The sequence below is a fragment of the Apus apus genome, chromosome 13 (genome assembly GCF_020740795.1).
Source record: "Apus apus isolate bApuApu2 chromosome 13, bApuApu2.pri.cur, whole genome shotgun sequence".
Classification (NCBI taxonomy): Eukaryota; Metazoa; Chordata; class Aves; order Apodiformes; family Apodidae; genus Apus; species Apus apus.
Genome location: NC_067294.1, coordinates 5,929,607 through 5,953,018, shown reverse-complemented (window position 1 = coordinate 5,953,018; position 23,412 = coordinate 5,929,607). Strand labels below are relative to the sequence as shown.

General features: G+C 59.2%; 2 protein-coding genes across 7 annotated transcripts; one reads left to right on the top strand and one right to left on the bottom strand.

Moving 5' to 3' along the window:
• The first annotated feature begins 471 nt into the window (after window positions 1–471).
• Window positions 472–15,404, top strand: TNIP1 (TNFAIP3 interacting protein 1). 6 transcript variants are annotated; one of them, XM_051631014.1, is made up of 18 exons: window positions 472–551; window positions 7,481–7,651; window positions 8,660–8,782; window positions 9,086–9,168; window positions 9,397–9,465; window positions 10,784–10,975; window positions 11,195–11,289; window positions 11,367–11,448; window positions 11,689–11,778; window positions 12,026–12,091; window positions 12,264–12,395; window positions 12,478–12,606; window positions 12,910–13,032; window positions 13,350–13,475; window positions 13,798–13,878; window positions 14,024–14,218; window positions 14,464–14,554; window positions 14,918–15,404. In XM_051631014.1, the coding sequence occupies exons 2-18, from the start codon at window positions 7,519–7,521 to the stop codon at window positions 14,980–14,982; spliced, it is 1,875 nt and encodes a 624-aa protein (XP_051486974.1). In that variant the 5' UTR covers window positions 472–551; window positions 7,481–7,518; the 3' UTR covers window positions 14,983–15,404. The 6 variants fall into 6 exon arrangements, with proteins under 6 accessions (XP_051486974.1, XP_051486972.1, XP_051486978.1 ...); XM_051631012.1 differs by having other exon boundaries at window positions 11,686–11,778; XM_051631017.1 differs by having other exon boundaries at window positions 473–551; window positions 14,913–15,404.
• A 620-nt stretch (window positions 15,405–16,024) lies between these two features.
• Window positions 16,025–18,839, bottom strand: GPX3 (glutathione peroxidase 3). The gene is made up of 5 exons (XM_051631028.1): window positions 18,654–18,839; window positions 17,504–17,657; window positions 17,142–17,259; window positions 16,838–16,937; window positions 16,025–16,746 (listed from the first exon to the last, which is right to left on the bottom strand). Exons 1-5 carry the CDS (start codon window positions 18,738–18,740, stop codon window positions 16,519–16,521), a joined length of 687 nt encoding a protein of 228 aa, XP_051486988.1. The 5' UTR covers window positions 18,741–18,839; the 3' UTR covers window positions 16,025–16,518.
• Window positions 18,840–23,412: the final 4,573 nt, after the last annotated feature.

Here is a 23,412-nt window from a genome sequence, read left to right as displayed (position 1 = left end):
AGTGGACAGTTTCCAGGGACTACCTACAGCTCTGGCACACCTCCACCAGCAAAGCCAGCTCTTCCCTGCTCCCTCAGAATGACACCTCCTGTTCTGACTCCAGAGGTAGATGAGAACAGGATGGAAGGACTAACGGGACAATGATGATGCCTCTCACTAGACCCAGCAGGTTCCCTGGGGAGAAGCATGATGTGTTTGCAAACCTGGTGAAGTCGCTCAGCAACCAGGCAAGGAAAATGATGTAACCAGGCTCTCCAGTTGTCCAAAAGTGAATCACAGCCCTCCCTCCCACCCCTCCTTTTGCTGACTAATACCTGACATGGCTCGGCAGCCCCTGGAAGGACCGGCACAGGAGAGCCCTTTAAGCGGTGCCTGGCTCCTTATCAAAACCACACAGAGGCTGTCTGGGGCTTCCATCATGGGGAATTCCCCTTCTCCATGCCTAAAAGTAAGCTCAGCTGGGCTGGCCTTCCTGCATTTGGGGACTGCAGCCGGCAAGCGCCTGGCCCAAAGGGCTCTCACCACCCTGAGCCCCTCCACAACCCAGCCAGGTGAGTAAAGCAATATTTTTTCAGTGCCAAAGCTGGAGCGAGGGGAAGGCAGGCAGCTTGTCAGCTGTCGGCTCACAGTGCTGCAAAGCTGGGCTGTGCCACCCCCCTTCTCACAGAAACAGAGCAGGGCTTTGGCTATTTTTTGCAGGCTGAGACATTATCTTATTTATAAGATGCTTTCTGTGGGATTAGCTTTGAAGTCAGGTTTTCTGAGGGCTAACAGAACAGCACTGGGCCTCTAGGGTGAAAAGAGGGCTGAGCAGGAACTCAGGACTGGGACAGCTGGTAACAGCAAGATCAGCAGTGAAGGACACTTCCATGAGCCCAACAACAGCCACCTGCAGAGAGGAGGTAACGTCAGAATAGGCAGAGAACAGCATGTCTGGTTACAGCAGGCTTGCTTTGCTTCTGGTTTGTTGATTATATATATGTATGTGTATCAAAAACACCTTCCTTGTGGCAAAACCAACACAGGGAAGAAACTCAGGGAGCTACAGAGCGAGTCCCGAAGAGCTGTGTGAAACCAGAAGGTGTTCCCTGTGGTTCTTGCTCCTCTGGCTGACCTGTTGTTCACAAGCGCACAATAATCAAAGCAGCAGCACAGAGGAAAAGGATCCCTGGTAACAAGAAGCTCCTGCTGGGGGGTTAATTTTCTTGTGTAATGTACCTCGAGAGACAGGCTGGGCGGGGAATTCTCCCTGCCTCGTTTGGTGAGCCCCAACGGGCCCGCAGAACGCAAGGCTGCTCTGTGGGGCTGAGGGGAGAGCCTGGGACTCCCACAGCTGCCGCGGACCCACAGGCTCCTCAGCACAGCCTCCCCCCGGCTGTTCCTCCACAGCCCCAGGCAGCGGCAGCAGCTGCCGCGGGCGGGCCCTGCCCTCCCCCCGCCATTTTGTCTCTCCGTCAGCCAGGGAGCTGCGGCGGGACTCGGGCCTGCAGAGCCCTAACAAGGAGAAACCCCGCTGAGGAGCAGGCAGGCCGGCTCTCCCCGTCACTCAGAGCAGGTTGGTCCAGGGGACCCCGCGCAGCCCCCGGCACCCACAGCGGGCAGGGCGGGAGGCGCGGCCGCCCCGCCATGACAAGCGGCTGTCCCCGCCGGCCGCCCCGCCCTCCCCACTTATACCCTCCGCTCCGCGCCGATTGGCTGCGCCGCCTGTCCGTCAGGCTGGGAATTTCCCATGGGCGGTGCCGCCCCCTGCGCCGGCTTCCTGCGGGAGCGGAGCGGGAGCGGGGCCGGGGCCGGGGCCGGGGCCGGGGCCGGGGCAGGTGCAGGTGAGCTCGGGCGGTGCGAGGATCTGCCGCCCTGGGGGACACGGGTCCTGCCGGGGACACTGCAGCCTCGCTCGGGCGCCGGGGATGGCGCCGGGTGGCGCGGCGCGGCCCCAGCGCCGGGTCCCGGTGGTGGGGAAGGGCTGGCGGGGCTCGGGGCTGCCTCTCGGCCCTGTCCGGCCGGTTGCGGGCTGTCGGTCTGCTCGGGCGGTCGACGTGAAAACCCAGCGGGAGGCCGGAGCCGTCCCGGGGCCGCGGGCGGGTCGCGGTAGCCGTGCCGTGCCTCAGTTTCCCCCGTGCCGGGGCAGGGCAGGGGCTGCCGCCCTCGCCGCTGCCGAAGGAGCAGGCTGCTCGCGGGGCTGCGGGTTGGCTGGCGGGGGCGATGCCCCGGGGAGGACGGGAGGAAGGCTGGCGTGGTGCGGCTGTGGGGGGTCCCTCCCGGCTCAGGGGGGCTCGGGGTGCTGTGTCCCCCCGCACCGCTGCTGTACCCTTGGCAGAAGCCCCGGGCTCGCTTCTCCTCTCGCTCTGCCTTACACAACCCCGGCGTTTCCCCAGGCCCACGCATCTGCCTTCTGACTGTCTCTGGGCTCGCCGAGCCCCCCGGGGCAGGGAGGGTTCGTGGGTCCCACCCCGGGGGGCTGCAGGTGGCCGAGGCTCCAGGGAGCCTCAGGGAAGAGTCCACATGGGATGCAGATCCAAAGGCTGGAATTGCCAGAGCAGGGATGGCAGCATCCCTACCTGCCTCCTCTCCTTTTCAGGGCTTGCTTCCCTGTCTCCCCTCCCTCAGTTCCAGACTGAGCCCCCCAATAAGGGCAGAGGGAAGAAAGATGCTGCCTGACAGCCCTGCTTTTGGGTGAGAATAGCTTGTGATGGGATGTCATGGGGACCTGCAGCCTCTTGGAGACCTGGTCGTCCCATTCCTCCATGCCCCTGGGCACAGGTTGCTCTCTGTATCAGGGAGGCAAATGGAACCTTTCCCCTTTAGCTTGTTTTTTCCATCTGCTTGGGTGAGTAAGAGCTGTTGTGCTGTCACAAGCTGTTTTGGAGTGCAGATTTCATTGAGAGCATTGGTGAAGGCAGCTGGAGCTGGGACACAGGACTTAAAAGTGCTGGGGTAAGTTCTGGAGGCAGGAAGGCTCCAGCTGGACACCTCCTTGAGAGTTGTCTCTGGCGACTTGAAATAAGCAATAAGTGATGAGGAGAGGCTTTGTACAGCCTTTGGCATAATTCCTGGCTCTGCAAGTAATCCCACGATGCCCTTTTAGCCTGACCTGTGCCAAACAGACCTATTTAGCACAGGGCCATGGGTTGTTCCTAGCCAGCAGCTGGCACAAAGCGCTCGTGGGTGAAGGAAACTGAGCCATCTATTCTTGTGGCATTGCAGATTTCATTTAAAAGCAACAGTTCTTACGCTTTGGGTGACAGAGGTGGCTTTGCTGGTGTAACTTTGTGGTGCCACTGTCTTCTGCTGGTTGGTTGTTGCCTGGCTGAAGTGCACCAGGTTGGACAGGAGTAGCCCAGGTTGTACTGGAGCTGCAAGGAAAGAGGGTGGCTGTGTCTTGCTCTGCTTTTGAGTACTGTGTCAAGCAGCCATGATTAGCTGCTGAGCTCTCTGCAGGAGGGAAGAAATGGAGCAGACAGCATGAAGGAGGATGTCTGTGCAGCAGAAGAGGGGGTCTCCCATAAAATACCAAGGCTGGCTGCCTGCACCAGAGCTAGGACCTGTGGCAAGGAGCTCTGTAGCTGTGTGTGGTCATTGTGTTTGTAAAACTGGCTCAGAATGGGGAAACGCTTTATTTTCCTTGTGAGCTACTCATCAGAAGCAGGTAGTTTTGTGAAGCCTCTGTGGGAGGTGGGTTTCTCAGGCGAGCGTGGGATTTCTGGCCAGAGCACATCTGTAACATCTGCTGCATTTTGGTTGGAACTCTTGCCTTTCCCACCCCCTAAGTGAAGGTTCAGACCTTTCCCTTTGAGACCTGAGCCTTGCAAAGCCCGATTTCCTATTCTTTTATTACTCCCAACCCAGTCAACTACAGTGCCTAGAAACTCTGTTATTGCTTCCTCCTAAGGCCTCCTCTGCTTTTGCTTCCCTGCAAATGAGATCAGCCCAGCAGTTGTCCCTGGGGCCAGGGAGCTGCTGAAGCTCTGGAGAGGAAAAGGAACAGTGCTGGATGGAGGCTGTAGCATTTTGCTGATTTCCAGTAAAATGATCAAACAAAAAAATCATCTATAGTATCTGAGTGGCTTTTTCTATCTCAGTGGCTTATCTATCTGGGCTTTTCCTTTGAGGAGGAGGGATGCCAGGGGCTTGGCAGCCCCGGTCATGGGAAAACGATGCTGGCAGCCTGCAGGGATTTGCTTTTACCTTGTGTGATCCTGTCAGGGAGACTTCCTGGGAATGTTGCATGCTGGGGTAAGGAAAGCCCCATTCTCCAAAGGGTCGGACTGAGCCTATGGATCATGGGATGGAAATTGGTGGGCTGCTGAGCCCATGGCTTGAGGGGGCTGGTCTCCATCCCCCAGGCTTGCTGCTGAAATAAAAAACCCCAGTGGTGCTAGCCCACGCCCTGTACAAGGTTCACATCTTCCACCTTTGTATCTTCAGCTGTTTGGTAGTTGCAAAGCAGGAATCATTTCCTTCTCACACTTCTGTGTAACCAGTGTGTGGCAGTGGCACTGATGGGCAGCAGCCTGGCCAGGGCTTCACAGTACCAGCTCACTCCCAAGGCACAGCAGGGTTATTTAAATCCCACCCCTGCCTACTCACTCACTCACTCACTCACTCACTCACTCACTCACTCACTCCATTTGCTGAGTTGTCATAAAAATGTATTGCCAAAAGGTCTCAGTGTCTCACTTGCAACCAGCGACGCCCACGGGTGACCACGGTGTCTGGCAGCCTCTGTCCCTGGCTGGACACGGAGCTGTGCCCTGGCAGCCATGGTCCCTGGCTGGCCCTCAGTCCCTGGGGCTGTGAAATACTGTCAGATCAGGTTAGAAACTGTTTTTTGGCAGAAAGAGAAGTGTTTCCTGGTGGTTTGGTGGTTTCTTCTGGAGTTTGTGGTACTCCTGTTTTCTTTGTGTTTCTAACCATTGTTAGGTGCTGGTCTGTAGTCCTCTTTCTCCTCCTCTGGGGTCTTTATTGAAACATGGGGTTTTTCCACTATAAAACTCACCTTTTGGAACTCAAGGAAAAAAAAGATTATTAAAAGATTGGGTCTGGGAACAGTGACCTGGCCCAGAGTCCTGTCCCCAGGGTGACAGCTCAGTCCTAGCAACTCCTTGTAGAAATGAGTCTGTTCCTCCACCCTAGTCAAACCTGCCCTGACCCTAGTAGTGAACTGAGATGCTGCAGGAACTTCCCTCTCTTGCTGGATGTTACTTGCTGGAGAATTCATGGCTGGCCTTGGCTTGTATCATCTGAGGGTAGTTCAGTTCCGCTTCCCAACTGCTGTTTGAAGGCAGCTCCAGTGAGCCCTCTGCTGCCGGCTTCCTGGTGGGGTGCAGACCTTGGATAGAAAAATCCTTGATAAAACCATGAGAACTGGGAATAGCAGAGGTTTTCAGTGGCTCCATCCAGCTGGAAGCACATAGGGGCTCTGCCAGCAGGTGAGGTGGTCAGTGCAGCTTGGGTTTGGGTGTTTGGTGCCATGTTGCCTTGTGGGCAGGGTTGTATAGGGGACAGGGGACCTCCCACATGTGCTGTGGGATAAGGTGGAGAACCTCCCAGTTTGGGGTCTGGAGTGCAAGAAAATAGGGGCTGATAGTTCAGGCTGCTGCAAACCTGCATGCCAGGTGAGAGGGCAGCTTTGTCCACACCTTCCCTGACCCACACCTGAGTTCATCCCAATGGAGGACACGGATGCCCCACAAGGTGCTCACTGCAAGATTGTTTTGCTAACCAGCTCCACCCAGAGCCCCAGGTTTGGGATCTGGATGAGCAGATGTGGTGACTGGACACCAATGAAGAATAGGCTCAGGTCCTCAGCTTGCTTGTGACAATGTCACCATCATCCACTGAGCTGGCCAGGCAGGTAGAGTGGATGCAGACGATGGCATTTCCCTGCAGTGGAGGTGCCATTGGGTCCCCAGGCCATGTGCCTGCCACCACACTGGGCTCCCTCCTGCCCACCGGCAGGTCTGCTTGGGAAGCCTTCCTCATCCTGTGGCAGGGCCTAGGGGGAATTTTGTACAGGCTGTGACAATGGTGCCTGGCTCCAGGACCCACAGAAACTGGCCTGTTTCTTCTGCAGCTTCCTGTCAGCTGCTGTGGGCTCCAGAAATACCCTGGCTCAGCCCACCCTGCAGATGGGCAGCCCTGGCTGTCACCTCCTCCAGCTGCTTGGGACAGGACTGCTGACTCCCTGTGGGGGGCTGTGGGTGATGGGGGGCTTGGTGGTACCTGCAGAGCAGAAGGAAGGTGAGACCTCCCAACAGATGCATCTCCCAAAAGCAGACCATGCATAATTACCTGCCACCCAGGTCGGTGTTAATTGCCGCTCCAGTTGCGGACGCTGCCAGGTGGCAGCTGTCACCGGGAAAGTCCCTGCTGCTCCCTGGCTGGCAGGTCACCTAAACTGGTGATCAGCCTGGATTGCTTGTGGCATAAGCGTTAGTCTGAGGTCAAGACAGTTTCAGGTGTAGGTTTCCCTCCTTCCCCTTTCAAAATGCTCCCCCCTGGTCTGGTCCTGCTTGTGAGCACCTGGCTGCTTTGGCTGGGTGGAAGAGCCCTTGGAGGTGCCCGTGGCAGCACCTCAGCTTTGGCTGGCATCACTCCTAGGGCTGGCTCTGCTGCTGCTCTGCTGCTGCTCTGCTCCACTGGTTAACAAACTGGCATCAGGGGTATGTTTTTAATAAGCTGGGCTGTAATTCACAGCAGCTGCTTTCTCACCCCTGGGAGATGTGCAGAACCTGGGGCTGGCTATGTCCAACTGTTCCCAAGACAGACCTCAGCGCGGGGGTCTTTGGGACACTCATGAGTGCAAGGGATTAGAAAAGTGCATAGCACACTGCTTCGGGTGTTCCCTCTCCTCGAACTTTGCTCCCAGCCCAGCACATGCCTGGCTGTTCCTGCTTCCCCAATTCGGGAGGTTGTGCCATTGGCAGCCGGTTTCTCTGGCTGAGCTGGAGGACAGAGTGGGTCCCTGCCGTGCTGGTGGGGCTCATCTACCCCCCTAGTGCTGCCCTAACAACCCACCAGGTGTGGGTTAATGCTTCTGACACTGCTCCTTCCCAAACAGCCCCCCACAGCCCTTTCTGCCCACCAAAAATACCCTGTGGGGAGTGGGATGTCCGGGTGATGGTCCCCTGCTCTGTGCTGGCGTGCATGGATGCTCCTGGCTGGGTCTCCATCCCTCCTGGGATGCAGGGGCAGGTGGCTGTGACCTCCTTGGGGATGCCCATACTCCACAGGGGAGTTTACCAGTCCTGAGTAGGGCTAGTGGTGATGCCTACCCGTGTGACACTTCTCATGGCCATGAGTCACCCTGGCATGTTCACCCCAAGCAGGGCTGCAGAGGAAAGCAGCTTCACTGGGTACACTTCTCCGCTGGCTGGTGAGCAGTGAGGCAGCTCTGCCTCCCCTGTCATGGCACCCTGGACTCCTGCATGGTGGGGACCAGGGTGCCATCTTGAGCCAGAGATGCTCCATTGCCTTGCAGGGATGCCTGGCTGGGAAGTAGGTGACTGAACGGCAGGCATGGAAGGGAGAGGACCCTATCGCATCTACGACCCCGGCGGGGGCTCAGAGGAGAATGGATCCACGGCCTTTGAGCGGCTGGTGGAGGAGAACACCCGGCTGAAGGAGAAGATGCAGGGGATCAAGTCTATCGGTAACTGCTGCATGGCCGGGGGACAAGGGTCATCTTTGCGGCAGCTCAGACTGTGCCCACCGAGCCTGGGGGCTTCTTGCTCTATTTAGGAAGGTGATAGAAGGGACTGGGGGTCTTGGCACTGGGGCAGCAGCAAGGCTCTTGCCATCCTGGGGTTTAAGAAGGGTGTCTGGGCTTTACACGTGGGGGTGCATAGGGAACAAGGCATTTGCTGAACTCCTAGGGTGCTTTACAGTGGGATAAAGGGCTGGAGGGATCAAAGTCAGCTACTTGGAGTCCTGCAGTGGCAGGTCACAGATGCCAGGATCTGTTTTGCTTTTGATGACAGCCCCTGCCTCCCACAGCCACTGTTGGGTCAGGAGCTTTTCCTGGGTGCTGTTCAAAGACTCTGGTATTGGGTGCTCCCCACAGTGGCAGGGACATGCCAGCATTTAAATGCCCCAGCCAAGTCATGCCACCCGCCTTCATCCTCCCTGGCCACCTTCCCCCACCCACCCCAGTTTTGCTTTCAGTCCCGTGACCCAGCTTCCGCTTTCAAGTCCTGCTTCTGCAGCCAAATTTCCACCTGCCTCATGATTCCCATCATGTCACCATTGCCCCTCTGTGGGACCAGGACCCACTGGTGTGGGAGCAGCCCCCTGGGGTGGGGAGAGGACTGCATTGCTGGTGCCAGACCCCAAAGTGGGCAGGCTGGGTGGACCCTGAGGTCCATCACCGAGGCTTAAATTTGTCTCTTCTGGAAAGCAGAGGAGACCTCTGAGAGATGCAGTGCTGCCTTTTTGCCTCCTGTAACGAGTCCTCTGTGTGTCAGCATGGAGAACTCTGCACCCAGTGAGACACTGATACAGCTTTGCCATTGGATTTGGCCAAGAAAAGTTGTTTCTGGATGAAGAAGGACCATGCTGGGCACTTCTCCACCCAAGCAGGGGACTGGGTGTTGATGGATGGGGCTACTGCAGGGCAGGTACTCGGGGAAGAGGGTGAGCGTCCTTCTGCTCTCCACAACAGGAGAACTGCTGGAGGAGTCCCAGATGGAGGCGTCAAAGCTGCGGCAGAAGGCAGAGGACCTCGTGAAAGACAACAAAATGCTGATTTTATCATCTACCTTGGAGGACCTGCTGGAAACTGGAGGTAGGAGCTGCAAGGCTTGCTGGGGAGGGATAGCTCAGGATCCTGAGTTCAGGTGAAGGTAGGGCATGTGAAGGAGACTTTCATGAGGGTTTCTTGCAGCCCTCTTGTCTCTACAGCGTGTCAAACCACTGATGTTATCCCTTCTTCTGGAGGGAGGTTTCTTTCCTGTCGCTATAGCTCTGGGAGAAACCACCCATCAGTGTCCAGCCTTGAGGGTTCTCTGCTCTCTGCATCTCTTCTCTGGGTGGGGTGAGGCTCTGGTCTCCAAAAGGCTCACAGCTATGTCCTCTCCCCTCTCTGCAGCCATCGGCCCTGATCCCAGCTCCACACAGGCTGCCCAGGGGAACACTCAGCCAGACACAGAAGCGCAGAAGTCTCCTTCTAGTGTGAGTGTGGTGAACCTGAGAGCTGGTGCTGGGCTGGCCAGAGGGAGGGACTCTCCATCTGGTTAAGCAAAAGGAGGCAGCCTTGAGCCTCTAGAAATGGGGATAAATCAAAAGGAGAGATCAGCTTCCCAGCTGTGCTCCCATCCTGATGGTCCCTGCCTCTCCATAGGGGGGATGATGGGGTTGCTGTTCCCTGGGGAAACCTGACCTGGCTGCCTCCCCTTGCAGGGATCCCCCTCTGAGTTTGAGATTGTTCCTGTCGAAGTGCAAGGGTTTCCCCAGGACAGTAGGAGAACGGTGAGTGGCCCTTGGTACCTGTGGGGTTTGGTGGGTGGTGGGTGGAGTGGTGGTGGTGGCTTTTTGTGTGTGCTGGCAGGGATGGGTGCAGGGATGGGGAGCCCAAGGGGCTCAAACATGAGCTTGCATGATACAGTAAGGGAACATGCTCTCCTCGCACATCCCTGTTTGCATTGGCCCGAGAGGCTCCAGGAGGGGTTGAGAATTGTTGGACCCTGCTGGCGTGCAGCTGTGGGGTGACGGAGAAGGGGGTGGCATCTGCTTGGTGATCAGATGCCGAGTGCTGGTCCTGTCCTTGCATCCTGGCTCTCCCAGGCACTCCAGCTGGGCTCAGATCCTCAATGCTTCCCCTTGATGGGAGGAACTGCTTGTACTGTGCCCCACACACGCCCTCCCATGGCAGTTTCAGGGCTGTAAACCCCAGGGCCAGGGTGCACGGGACACGCTGGGCACCTGTCTCCCTGCAGTGCTGCCCGGGGCATTCCCAGGGCTGGCTGGATGAGTCAGCTGGGCTAGGAGCAGAGGGAACAAAGGTGTGCCAGCGTGTCCCCACCTCCGCCCCACAGTGCCACCGTGCTGGGCTGTGTTGTGCTGGCAGTGTCTGCTAGGCAATAGAGGAGTTAACCAGCCACACCAGGGGAGGGCCAGCCCACTGGGGACACCCCTCATGCGTGGGTGAGGGTGTGCTGTGGGTGTGCCGTGACCCAGGCTCTCCCAACCACCCTTTAAATCCCATGCTGTGCGTCACCCTCCTGGTTGCCACCTGCCCAACAGCCCAGGTTGCTGGTGCCTGGCGTGTCAGGGCGGCACAGAGCCGTGCTGGGGGATGGGAGGAAGGAGGAGATGGGGACTGCGGTAAGACCACCCCTTGCATGGCAAACCTTGACTCCCTGTGCAGACTGGGGTGCATGTGGTGAGGACAACCTCAGGAGCTGGGATTTCTGTTCCTGGTGCCAGTGTGAAGAGCTCAGTGGGAGAAGGAATTAGAGGTGGAGATGCCTCCATTGCTATCAGGAAGCTGGGAGTGTGGTCTGCTCAGACTGCTGAGGAGCATGGGGAATATATGGGCTAGGGCAGCTCCCATAATGTCCCCCTCCACCTGGGGACTTGGTGGTTCCGTGTCCAGCTGCTGGGAATCAAAAACTATATAAAGCCAATGCAATTTTTCAGCCTAATGAGCTGTTGAAGAGTCTCTCAGTGCTGGCCCAGCTTCTGGCCACAGCCCTGGCTGGGGGACAAGGCTGACCTGCCCCGAGAGGAAACTTTGAAAAGCTCCTTCAAACCATCTAACTGCACTTCATCCCCTCCCCATCGCCAGGACTTGGAGCAGCCACAGAAGGAGGATTCCAACCTGCTGCCCCAGCTGCAGCAGCTGGAGAACACGCTGAGTGGCTGTGCCAAGGAGGCCAGCAAGGACCAGGTTTTTGTGCGCATGGGCTACATGGCCTCCGAGCTCAAGCGCTTGGCCTCCAAAGTGCACAAGAATGAGCAGAGAACGTCGTTCCTGCAGGTGAGCAAGGGATGCTCAGACTTCTCATTGGGGGTTTTTCGCCCGCCTCTTTTTTCTCTTTTTTTTTTTTTTTTTTTTTTTTTTTTTTCTCCACCAAGCCCTTCCTGTCTACCCTGATATGGACACCCACCTCAGTGGCAGGGCTTGCTGCGAGATGGGTGGGCAAGGAGGCTTCTGGGGCTGGCCCTGGTCCTCATGCTGCTGGTGTTCACCCCCCAGACGCTGTGTGAGACGCTGCACAGTGAGAACAAGGAGCTGCGAACCAAGCTGGAGCGGGACTTGGAGCAGAGAAACCAGGCACTGGAGAAGCTCAGGTGAGGGTGGGTGGTGGGGAAGGGTATGTGGCTGTCCTGGGGGCTTCTTCCTGCTGACCCAACTCATCTGCCCACAGGTGTGAGAACCAGGAGCTCCGGAGGATGGTGACACTGAGCAGCCAGGACAGTGGGAAGAGGGAAGCTGCCGAGCAGCAGCAGGTGAGAGAACAGCATCACCCTCAGAGTGGGCTGGGAAGGAGGCAGGGAGCCCGCTGGCACAGCAGCAAATGTGGCCTCATTTCAGTCAAGTCCCCAGTTTGTCCCAGTATGACTGGCAGGAATTCTCAGGGTCCCAAGGGGTTGGGGGAGGCCATGGGAGGGGAACTGGCTTGTGTTCAGCTGGCCTCGGACACAGCCTCCACAAAAGCCCTGAGGGTCCCCCCCGTGCGCGTCCAGCAGAACGGGGCTGCAGTGGAGAAGGCGCCTGGCAGAGGAGAGCTGGAGGCCAAGGAGAAGAAGGTGAAGATCCTGGAGCACCAGCGCAGGGAGGTGAGGATGGCGCTGGGAGGGAGGCACTGCCAGGAGCAGGGTGGGAGCGGGCAGCAGGGGCATGTGGCTGGGAGGGCACAGGGTGATGGGGCCAGGGCTATGGAGCCACAGGGAAGTGCTGCTGGAGCTGGGATCTCCATCCAGTTGGTCCCCGAGGTGCTTTTGTGATAGGAGGTGGCTGGGAACCACCATGGCTAGTTTGGGGCAGGGATTGGGCTTCTGTTCAGCCATCCCTCTCTCCCTGCAGCTGCTGGAGGTGAATAAGCAGTGGGATCAGCACTTCCGAGCCACGAAGCAGAAGTATGAGCAGAAGGTAAGGCTGGGTGCCCAGAACTGGGTGCCTTGGGGGCATTACTCTGCTGGGTGTTGGCTGGGAGACTTGGAGGAGACCGGCTATGGGGAGAGGTTTTGGGGCTGCCTGTGCCTCCTTTCCCCCTGGTCTGGGTCCCTCTGCACAGACCAACATCCCTGCTCCCTCCTGGCAGGTCACAGACCTGCACCAGGAGCTGGCCGAGGCCCGCAGGACACTGACTGAGCTGGAGTCAGAGCGGGAGCAAAAGCAGCGGGATTTCGACCGCAAGCTGCTCCTGGCCAAGTCCCGGATTGAAACAGAGGAGGTGGGTCCCTGGGTAAGGGTGGCAGGGAGTTGCTGGCACCGTCGCCCTGCCCTGGCTGATCTCCATCCCCTGGGTTCTGCAGGCAGAGAAGGAGAGGCTGGCCATGGAGGTGAGGGATCTGCAGCAGAGGATGCGGTTCCTGCAGGAGCAGCTTGCTCCGGTCACCAGGCAGCGGGAGTACCAGGAGAAAGAGATCCAGAGGCTGAACAAGGTGGGAGCCAGAGCAAAACCCCTCCCTGCAAAATGTCCTCTCTGTTCTCTCTCAAATCCAAAACTGACTCTCATCACCCCCCTCCTTCCCAGCTTCTTTCCCAGGCAGGAGCTTGTGTTGGATGATGCCCACCACATCTCCTTAGGCTCCTAGGAAAGGGGGATGGGGGGTCTGTAGTCCCTCTTCCTCTTGCCCAGTTGTACCTGCTTCCCACAGTGGGTATGTGTGCCCATGGCCCTCTGGAGATGTTATGGGCATAGCACCTTCCTCTGACCCACCCTTTCTGCTCCTTTTCCTCTCCAGGCACTAGAGGAGGCCCTGAATGTCCAGGCCTCCCCACCACCTATCTTTGCCAGCACCATGGAGCCAGCAGGGAAGGTGCCACAGCAGGAGCTGCTGACCCAGAACGAGCTCCTCAAGCAGCAGGTAAGGCAGGACACAGAGCTGCTGGAGGCAGGGAGGGAGCTATGTGCCCTGGACCTCCCTGGCAAAGAGCCTGGTGTGACTGGGAGCAGCCCAGCAATCCGAGCCATGTCTGTGCCCTGGTGGTGGGGAGGACAGGACCAAACTTGGCATCCTCCAGGCCTTCAGCTGTAGGGAGCACAGCCCTGGGCCACTGTGCCAGGCGACATGGCTGGGGCTTGGCATAGCTGGTGTGGTCAGGGATGGCAACGCAATGATAGGGGTTTTGGGGGAGGTGTCCACCCTCAGCCAAGTGTACCTACACCCCAACCTCCTGCCAGGTCAAAATTTTCGAGGAGGACTTCCAGCGGGAGCGGAGTGATAGGGAGAGGATGAACGAGGAGAAGGAAGAGCTGAAGCAGCAGCTGGAGAAGCTGCAGAAGCAGCTGGTCCTCTCCAACAACCAGGTGAGTAGCGCTGGGTGCCCCCAGGAGCCCCATGTGTTTCCCTGGGCGTGTCAGAAGTGTGCTTGTCCCCAGCATCACAACCCCATACCCCTCACAGAGCAGGGGCTGAGTGGGGACAGAAGGGCTGGAGTGGTGGTTTTGCTGCCACTTGTCCCTGCCAAGGCATCTCCTTCCACTCATCTCTTCCTCTTTCTCCTCTCCTGGGGGTCTGATGGGGGTGGGACTAGTGCAGGCATTCTCGCAGGGCACAGCAGCATCCCATGCCCCACAGACACAGAGGGTAGCAGAGTGGGCTCTGTACTAATCTCCCTCTTGCTCCCAGCTGCGAGCCTCCAAGGACGACTGCCAGAGGGAGAAAGAGGAGAAGGAGAAGCTGAAAAAGCTGCTGAAACAGCACAAACAGGTAGGGATGGGGGAAAAAACTCTTCCTGGGTGGAGGGGCTGGAGGCTGTGGGCCTGGCCCTCACCTCCTGTTGGAGAGGCAGCTCCAGGCTGGGGGGTGGGCTGCCCTCAGGACTCTCTCCAGCATCTCCTCTGGCTTCTCACAGGCTTCCGGAGAGAGGCTGCACCCCGAGCCACTGCCAGGGCCGCTGGGTCCTGCCTGCCCCCCGTACCAGTACCAGTACAGTCCCCCCATGGCTCACCCCATGTACCACGGCTTCGACGAGTGGCAGCAGATTCGATACCCACCGGCAATGCCAGGCGAGCACACGGCGGGACAGAACTTCCACCATTTTCCCCCAGTGAGTGTCTACCCATGCCAGCAGGAGGGGGAGCAGAGGGTCCCATGCCAGCAGGTCTGGGGTTTGCTGCCAGGTGGCGATTGGCTCTTCCAGGGCCACCAAGTCACCAAGCAGGGAGCTGAGCGTGTGTCCTGTGGGCATGCAGACGTTCAGCTTCCTCCTCCTCCTGACACCCTGACAATCCAATATGGAGCACAGCCTTGTGATTCACATCTCTAATTCTGTTTCTGCTCCCTCTCCTGCAGCCCGAGTACGCCTGGCGCCCACCCTGTGCCATGGCTCGCAGCCAGAATGCCCAGGCAGTGGCCGGGGTGAAACCGGTCTCCAAGGACTTGGGTAAGGCTTGGACTGAGAGGAATGCTCTAGTCCTTCATCCTGAGACCCTGGGGGGGTTGGCTGAACACTTTGGGGAGGGATGGAGGGACAGCTTGCCAGGCAGTGGCCATTTCCCTTCAGCGCCCACCTCCCATCAGCCCAGGGGATGATTCTGCTGTGAGGTTGGTCCCTGCTGCATCCCCCCCACCTTCCCCACAGCACCTGAAGACAGGCACGAGCCTGAGCCTCAGCAGCCCGTGGGATTATGGCCATCAGTGCTTGGGGATAAGGGCCAGCCCGTGGATGGCATCCCTCCCGTGGGGCTCGGCTGGGCACAAAGAGCTGTGCTCACCCCATGCCTCCTCTCTCTGTGTTTCAGAACAGGCAGGTCCCGGATTGCCCTAACGCCAAGGACCAGCTGCGCTGCGATACCGGCAGCAGAGGAGTAGGGTGTGTGTGTGTGCCCGTGTGTATATATCTAGGAGCTTCCTCCAGCTGCTCATCCCCTGCACGGACCAGCGGTGGACATGGCCGTGGCCTGGAGCAGCTCAGCAGTGCATCCCTGTGAGGAAAGGGTGAAGGAGGGACCAGAGGTGCCACCGTGGTGGCGGCCAAGGCAGGGTCAGTCCTCTGCGGCTACCCCCTTCACCATGAGGCTGTAGATCGGAGCCAGGTCTTCAGGGAAGAGAAGCTGGCATTTCCAGAAGCTGTCCCAATCCAGGGGCTTCAGTTCAGCCCTTGGAGGAGCTGGTGATGGTGGGGACTCTCCCAGTGGTAGGAGATCCCATGCTTGCAGGCGGGTGCCTGCCACAGCCACGGCCCGGGCTGAGGGTGGTTGGTGTCTTTGTATTTATTTAAGGACTGAAGTGTAGCCGAGTCTCTCTGGTTTTATCCTGAAAGCTGCTTCCCCTGGGGCAACCTCTGTGTGGGGACTGGGAGGGATGCCCAGGGCTGCTGCTCCCCACAGGCTCAGGTGGAGCCACAAGGCCAAAGTGAGCATATGGGGAACCCAACCCTTGAGTGAGCACCCCAGGATCTGTTGCCCCAAGTTCATGCCCCCCAGCTCCCCTGAGTGCTGGGCTCAGCCCCCTGCCTTTGCCAGGGCAAGGAAACCCCTGTTCCCCCCTCTCCCTGCAGCAATGGACTTGGGGCTAGTCTTTCAAATTACACTGAGCAAATCTTGCTTCAGGAAAGCAAGTCTGGAGGGGGGGAAAACAGCCAACCTGTTTCTGTAAGCGTGGCTGTCGCATGCAGGATGCATGGCACCCCAGCACACTCCGTGCTGGAGACTGGCCCCTGCTCCCAGCCCTTTTTGCTCCTCTGTGCTCTGCACTGACAGCCCCCATCCTCTCCCCAAAACTGCCATGTTTGCAATGTCCCTGAAAAACATGGAGTTTCTCCATCTGGGAGCCATCCCTCCCCACTGGTACCCCCAGGCTGGCCATGTGTCCCCAAGTCCTTTCCCCTGCCCCTGGCCAAGAAGCAGGGCTGTGCATTTGCAGAGCCTTTATTTGGCATTTCTGTGGTGGGGGGCGAGGGGCTGGCCACCCCCAACTGGGAGAGGAGCACATCTCTGGGCCAGGACCAGGGGCAGCTTGAATGCACTGAAGAGCTGCTCCATGCCTGGCAGGATCAGGCCAGGCCCGCCCCGTGTTGGGGCTTTCAGGCCAAGCCTTCATGGAGATGTGGTCTTCTGCTCTGAGGGCAGCCAACCCCTGCAGCCTCCCACTGCTCAGCAAGGCAAGATGGCAGAGCAGGGGCACAAGCTGGGGGCCAGGAGATGTTGCCTCTTGAGGTGGGACACAGGGTTATTGGGAAGTGTCCCCCTCCCATCGCTCAGGTCTCCGCCACAGAGTTTCCCAGCCCAACATCCTGGCCAGGAGGTGCCAGAGGTGGGAGCGAGGGAGAGGGCTCCTGTTGCTGTGGGGGGATGGGACAAGGAGCAGCAGCCAGGGGGGATGCCGGCAGAGGGGAGAAGCCACCCCTCAGGCCGGCTCTTCCTGGCCCTGCTGCTGCTGCTGTTCCCTCATGTAGGCAATGATGTCGTTCTTCACGACAGCGATGTTGGCGCGGTGGTACCAGCGCATGACGGGCACACCGTCAGGCCCCACCAGGAACTTCTCAAAGTTCCACTTGATGTCGTGGTTCCGCAGAGGCTCCCAGAAGAGGTTCTTGGGGTTCCCAAACTCCTCTGCCACTGGAGGACAGGAGTTCTGCAAGGGAGAGCCAGCACATCACTGCCTTGCCCACCCAAAAAACCAGGCTGGGTGCTGCCCCTTCATCCCCCTGTGCCATGGTGCTCACCTTCAGGAAGGTGAAGACTTTCTGCTCCTTGGCTCCATTAACATCCCCCTTCTGGAAGATCTGGAAGTTGGGGACAAAGCCGCCCCCCGGCCGGACATGCCTGCAGGGGGTCACATAGTGGGCAGCTCTCAGTGCTCCACAGGGGTAGTAGGGAAGCCTCAAGCCCTGTGGTTCTGGGGGCTACAGCCCCAGGCTGAAAGGTCACATCTAGCAGGAGCTGCAGCCTATGCACCCACCAGCTGCTTGGGGAGCCCAACCAGGGAGCTTAGGGACAGGTGACCCGCAGCCCCCCTGCAGTACTCACTTCAGGGCAGGGAGGATCTCCGAGTTCTGGCCGGGTTCCTGCTTCCCAAATTGGTTAGAGGGAAAGCCCAGTACGACGAGCCCGTAGGGCCCCAGCTCATTTTGTAGTGCATTCAGTTCTGCATGCAAGTAGACCCAGGGAGGGGTTAGAAGGGAACCAGGCTGACCCCCACACCTGCACCCACCCCTCAGAGCATCCCCAGCTATGACAGGTGCTGGGAGCAGGCATTATCCATTCCCTCAGCTCCCCAAGGCAGGATGGACCATGGACGTCTGCCAAGTGCTGCACAGCTGGGTGACCCTGCCTGCTCCTTGGCCACCTGTCCTGTCCCTGGAGGTGCCCATGCCCCACAGGGCCCTTACCAACATACTGCAGGGTGAGGCCTCAGTATGTGGCCACGTTGACGAAGAGCACCATCTTCCCTGCATAGTTCTTAAAGGGGATGTACTCGTCCCCATCGATGGTTAGGGCCCCATAGTCGTAGATGGTGCCCTGCACGGAGTCGTAGCATTTCACCTGTAGGGTGAAGAGCATCCCGTGGGACTGGGCTGGGGGCTGCTGGCCACCCCACAGCCACCCACTCCCACCAGAGCAGCAGGTCCAGCCCTGGAGCTGGCTGAGATGGCAGCTGCCAGCATTGTGCCTCCTGCCCCAAATCCTGCTGGCAACAGCCAGGCTCTGGGAAGCCAAGGTCAGGGTGGCTGGACAAGCTGGTGCCTGCACGCACATGGATGTGCCCACATGTGCATGCCTGGCCAGCGGGGCTGACTGCAGCTGGAGGGTTGTTTACCCAGCCAGAGCCAGGCAGAAAGGCTGGAAAACAGCCTGAGCTGGTGTGGGGAGACCAGCACCAGCCTCCCCGGAGCCACAGGCAGGCAGGAGCCCACCATCCCTGCACGGACCCCTCTGGGACAGCCAGAGCACCCCGGAGCAGCACCAGGCTGCTGTGCCATGGCCAAGCCATGCTCAGGGAAGGGATCAGGGCTGAATCAGACCCGTGCCAGGGGTGGAGCAGCTTCTGTCTGCAGTGCTGCTGCAGGGGTTAACACAGAGAAACCTACCTCCTGTGACCATCAGAGGACCCAGGCTTACCCAAGTGCCACCGAGGGGCTATTTTGGGAGCTAGCAGGAGATAAAGTCACAGGGGCTCTGCCTAGGGAGCTCAGGCTCCCAGGGGCTGGAGGGCAGAGATCTGATGCACCCCCCTGGACACTGTGCACGGAACAAAATCCCTGTGCTCTGCCCCTGTGGGGGTGAGTGAGGGGGGACAAGGCTCTGTTCCCCTCTGTTCCCAACCCCAGGACAGCAATTCCCCTGGCTGGAAAATGGCTCAGAAAAATCCCCCCAAGATCCGGGACCACGGGTAGGGGGGGTCACAGGGCTACCATGCCTCACTCCTGCCCCCGGGAGCTCTGCAGCAAGCCTTGGGGACAGGCGGGTCCCCAGAATGCCGCGTACCCCCCACACCTCCCCAGAGCCCCCGTGGGGGGGTCTCCTCCCGCTCCCTCTTACCTTCTCCCTCTCCTGACTCTGCCCCGGCTGGACGAGCCCAGCCAAAAAAAGGGGCAAAATCCAGGCGCTGCGGGACCAGCCCCCCATGGCCAGGGTGGGCGTGGGGTGCGGGCACCCTCCTCACACCCCGAGGACAGCGGGGAGAGGGGGGACACACCTCTCCCTGTCGCCTTCTGTCACCACCCCGCCCGACGGCCGAGAAATAGCTGCTGGGCTGCGCGGGGGGAGCCAATCGCCGGAGGAAGGACGGGCCCAGGGTGCATTAACCGTGTGGGCCCCGGGGGGGACACGGCACTGGGCGGGAGGCTGGTGGCAGTGCCATGCTGGGGGGCAGGGACCTGGGACACCCCGCCAACACACGGGGCAGCCGCGTGTGCGCGGAGAGGTTTATGCAACGCGTTATACGAGCCAGGGAGCCGGGGATTAAAACCCGCACGGGTGGGAGAGGTGCCAGGTGATGTCCCCATCCTGCGCAGGGCACCTGGAGGAAGTGACATTCCCCCTCCTCCCCTTCCCCACCCGAGCGGGGAACCAAACGGACCCATCAGCTTCCCCGAGAAGGCTGGGCTGGGGGTCCGGTGTCCTTCCCTCCCCTGGCTGTGCTGCTCAGGGGTGGGGAAGGGTTAATCGAGCTTCTCTCCTTCAGAGCAGCAAATTCGGGTGCTCCTAGAAGCCTCCCAGGGGGCGGGCTGTGAGGGACTGGGAGGGTCATAGCCCCGTGGTGACCCCACTTCGGCCAAGGGCAGAGCACAGCCATCCCTTAGCCCTTGGTGTCCCCGGGGGCAGGAGTTTCCAGGGCCCTGTTTGCATGCCTGGGGAATGCAAACATTTACCCTGGGCTTGGCTCCAAGGGAAATATCCGTGGTGAGGTGTAAATTCCCTGAAATCCTGCAAAACAAAAATTATTTGAGGGGAGGATTAATCAGGCTCGGGAGGGGTTGTGGTCAGAGTGAGGGGCTGGCCTGGGATGGAGGGCAGGACGGGGTGGCAACGGGTGAGCCCCATGGGACTGTCAAGTGCCAGCATGGGGTTTGGCTTTGCTAGAAAGCAGGGACAGCCCTGCCAAATCCCTGTCACTGCTGACACTGTCACCTCTGCCGGGGAAGGGGAGTTGGACCAGGGGCTTGGGGGAGGCTGGGAGCAATCTCTCATCCCGTATCCTTCACCAGCAGGAACACCATGTACTGGGAAAGGCTCCGAGTGCAGCCTTAGCTGGCTTGGGAGGACTGGAGGGTCACGGAGCCACAGAGCAAGGAAGCTGAGAGTCCCTCTCTCACAGGCAGCATTTCCCCAAAGCTTTAAAACTGCACTGCTGCTGGAGAAAGGGCTTGGTCCTGCCCTGGCACAGGTCCCTGAGTAGTGTGGGGTGCACTCCCAGGTCCAGGCAAACCCCCATGATGTTCAGCTGCTGCCTGGGGACTGCCCAGAGCACAGCACAAGGTGACAACAGCCAGGCTAACTGCAGGGATGCTCTGGTCACCCCTCACAGATGTGGTCGTGGGCAGTGCAAGGTGGCTCCTTGCCAAAACTGGGGAGATTGTTGGAGCCAAAGCCAGGGGCTTGACCCTCCCCACCCACATCATGGGCTCAGGGGAGACCTGGGGCCACGGGGCCATAGGGTTGCAGCTCCTGGCTGAGAGGCTGCTTGCACCTCACTGCATCCTGCAGCCAGAGGGTCTGGTGTGTGCCCAGCACAGTGCCACACTCCTCGACACAGAGCTGTGCTCCCCAGCCAGCTCATGCTGCTGACCCCAGCCAGGGCTTGAGCCACCTCCTGGGACAGAGTCAGGACAAAGCAGGGAAACTTCTCAGGACTGCATTCCCTGTCCTGCTAGTTCCCACATGGGAACAGCCACTCACTTCTAATTATATTCCCTAATCGCCTGCGTGGGGCTTTGGTGGCTTTCCTGTTTTTAACAGGGACTTGGGGGCTGGGAGGAGCAGTGCAGCTGTGCAGTGGTGGCACAGCATTGTTGTGTCCCTTCCACGTGTCCTAATCTCCAGCATGCAGAGGGAAAGCCTGAGCCACTCCTGAACTGTGTTTTCCTAGAACCAAAATAAAAATAAGGAACCCATTTCTCCAAGTTCCCTTTCCTCAGGTCTCCTGGCACTGAATCAGCCTCGGTGGAGGCAGGGAACGGGCAAGGATTTAATTAGCCACAGTCAATGGGCCCTATCTCTGCCACTGAGCTTTCATTGGATCTTGGGCACATCACCCAGTGTCCCTGCCACGCTGCACCAAGGGTGCCCCAGCAAGACCATCTGAGGACAGTGTGCAGCTCCATCCATCATGGTCCCCCACCCCAAATGGCAGGCAGAGGGGACAGGCTGACCCTTGCATGAACCTCCCTCCTCCCTTGTTTTTCCACCAGAGTTGGGCTGGGGCTGGCCCCTGGCCTGCTGCAGACGTTTGGCAGGAGTCCGGGAGCAGGAGGCCAGCAATGTCAACACTTCCAGCCCCCGGCCACCGTGCTGCCACTGCCACTGCCACCACCCTCCCTGGCTGTCCCCACGCCACAGGCCAGGGGCTGCAGAGACTTTGTGCCAGGCTGCAGGGCAGCGGTGAGCACAGGAAATGTGAAAACACCAGTGGAGACCACGTACTGCTGCTGGCTGGGCTTGTTCCAGAGCCCAGTGAGGAGCTTCTTCCGTGCAGAGCAATGGGGACAATGCCAGCAGCGTCCCAGGGACAGCAAGGAATGGCTCGGGCACTGGCCGGCAGCATTGCCCCAGCTGGCAGCAGCACTGCTTTTCCTCCTGTGCAGTCTGGCACAGCAGCAAACCCGGGACAACCTCTGAACTTTTGTTCTAGGTGTGCAACAGGAGGCAAAAGCAAACAAGCTCTGCCAAGCAAGAGGCCCCGGTTCCCTTGGGGCCACACTTCCCCCATGCTGCCTTCCCTGCTCTGCCCCAGCCTCGCAGCCCCCCTGCTGGGCACGGTGCCATTTGGGGCAGGGACCCCCCTCCCTGAGTGCCCCTGCACTCCCCTGGGCTGTGGCTGTGGGTGCTGCCCTCTCTGGCCTCCCCATCCCTCCCACTCCCTTTACCTCCTGCAGAAATGCCCCTGGTCCGTTGTCCTCCACCCAAAGGGGATGGGGGCACACAGTGACCTGCTACTGCCAAGCAGGGGAGGAGAAATGGGTGGCTGCTGAGTGCTGCTGCTCCCCCCTCCAACATGAGGAGCACCCCCCGAGTGCTCTGACCCCACAGGCTTTTGCTGTTCCCCAGGCTGGGGAAGGACAAGCCCACCAGTCGTGATGTTTACAATGTGCTCCTGGAGAACCCACTGTAGCCTGGAGCACAAAGGCCAGTTTGGGACCCCCGTTTTGGGGGTGGGGGATATCCAAGAACTGCCGCGGCAGCTTCCCACAATTTTCCTGATGAACCACAGGGCCCAGATGATGCCCTGTCCAGCAGAGATAAGACACCCAAGCCAGGTGCTTGCATCCCCGGCACGGCTCTCGTTGCTTCCCAGAGGGAAGGTGACAGCTGGCGTCCCACATCACCTCCTTCCCGCAGGGGCTGCCAGCATCCCAGCAGCAGCCCCCAGGGGCTGGCAGCCGGCTCCCACCTCATTCCAGCACCCACTGGTGCCGGCAGGGAAGCATCCCGGCTGATGCTGAATCACCTCGGCGCTCCCATCGCGCCTGCCTGTTGCAGCGTCACCGCTGCAGGACCCGCTCCCCAACAGGCAGGAAAAGACGTTTTTCCTTGGCAAAACACCACGCAAACACTGTCTCCGAGTTCCAGCACCGAAGCCAGGGCCGCGGGGGGCGGGATTTACTTATGCTGCTCAGTCCTGGAGCAGGAATTTCTGACTTGACAGTGCCCATCAGTTTAAACTCAGTGCCCTCCCCCCCATTTTCATGCTTTAAAAATGTCACCGCTTCTCCCTACTTTTCCCCCACTGCCATTTTGCTCCGTGCAGTTCGTTCTCGTGAGCAAACCCATCATTCCAAGGCTTTGCAATGCCTTTCCTGGAAATGTTTGCCTGGAAACTTCCCAGAAAACTCCTGCTGCGAAAGGAAACCTCTCGCACCCTCCAGCTGCTCATGGCAAGGGGCAGGGGGATATGTGAGCAGCCACCGGGCATGGCCGGAGGAACAAGGGTTGTATCCTTTTCTTTGGATATTTTTCTCCAAACCAGGCTTCCTTCTCAAACCACGCCGGTATTTCTGGCTTCTTCCCTATTCCTCTTACAGCAAAGCTGCTCAGCTCCCGTTCCCGGTGCCAGATACCGCTGGCTGTCCCCACACCCAACGGTGTCCCCAAAGGAAGGGGGGCAGAGCCAGGGCTGCTCCCACCCAGCGCAGCCATAATCTCCTCCAGCTGTCGCCTCGCCATGCCAGCAAGGGAGGGAGAGAGGGGGAACAACAGGAAAACAACTCTGGTTCTTTGTCTCAGATTCCTCAACAGAGAGAGAGAGAAAACAGCTTGAAAAAAGAAATTGGATTCTGGGCCAGGCACGGAACACGCGTCTGCTCCCTCACCGCAGCCCACGGCTCCAGCGCAGGCGTCTCTGCTCCCTGGGGGCTGCGTCCTGGCTCTGGGCTCCTCCCCCGGGACCGAGGCTTTCGCCCCAGGTCCCGCTGCTTCCCTGGGAATGTCCTGCCCCTCCGGCCCAATACCAGAAGCAATCCCAATGCCGGCTGATCAAGCCACGTGGGGATGGGACGCTGAGTTTCCACCGTGTTCCAGCCGAGAAAATGGGATTTCCATCAGCATCACGGTAGCCTTTACCCACATCCCAGGCTGATTC

Coding starts and splice junctions, on each gene's coding strand:
- TNIP1 (XM_051631012.1), top strand. CDS start 7,519: ATGGAAGGGAGAGGACCCTATCGCATCTACGACCCCGGCGGGGGCTCA. Junction 10,976..11,194: donor AGAGAACGTCGTTCCTGCAG/GTGAGCAAGGGA, acceptor TTCACCCCCCAG/ACGCTGTGTGAGACGCTGCA. Junction 12,092..12,263: donor AGCAGAAGTATGAGCAGAAG/GTAAGGCTGGGT, acceptor CCCTCCTGGCAG/GTCACAGACCTGCACCAGGA.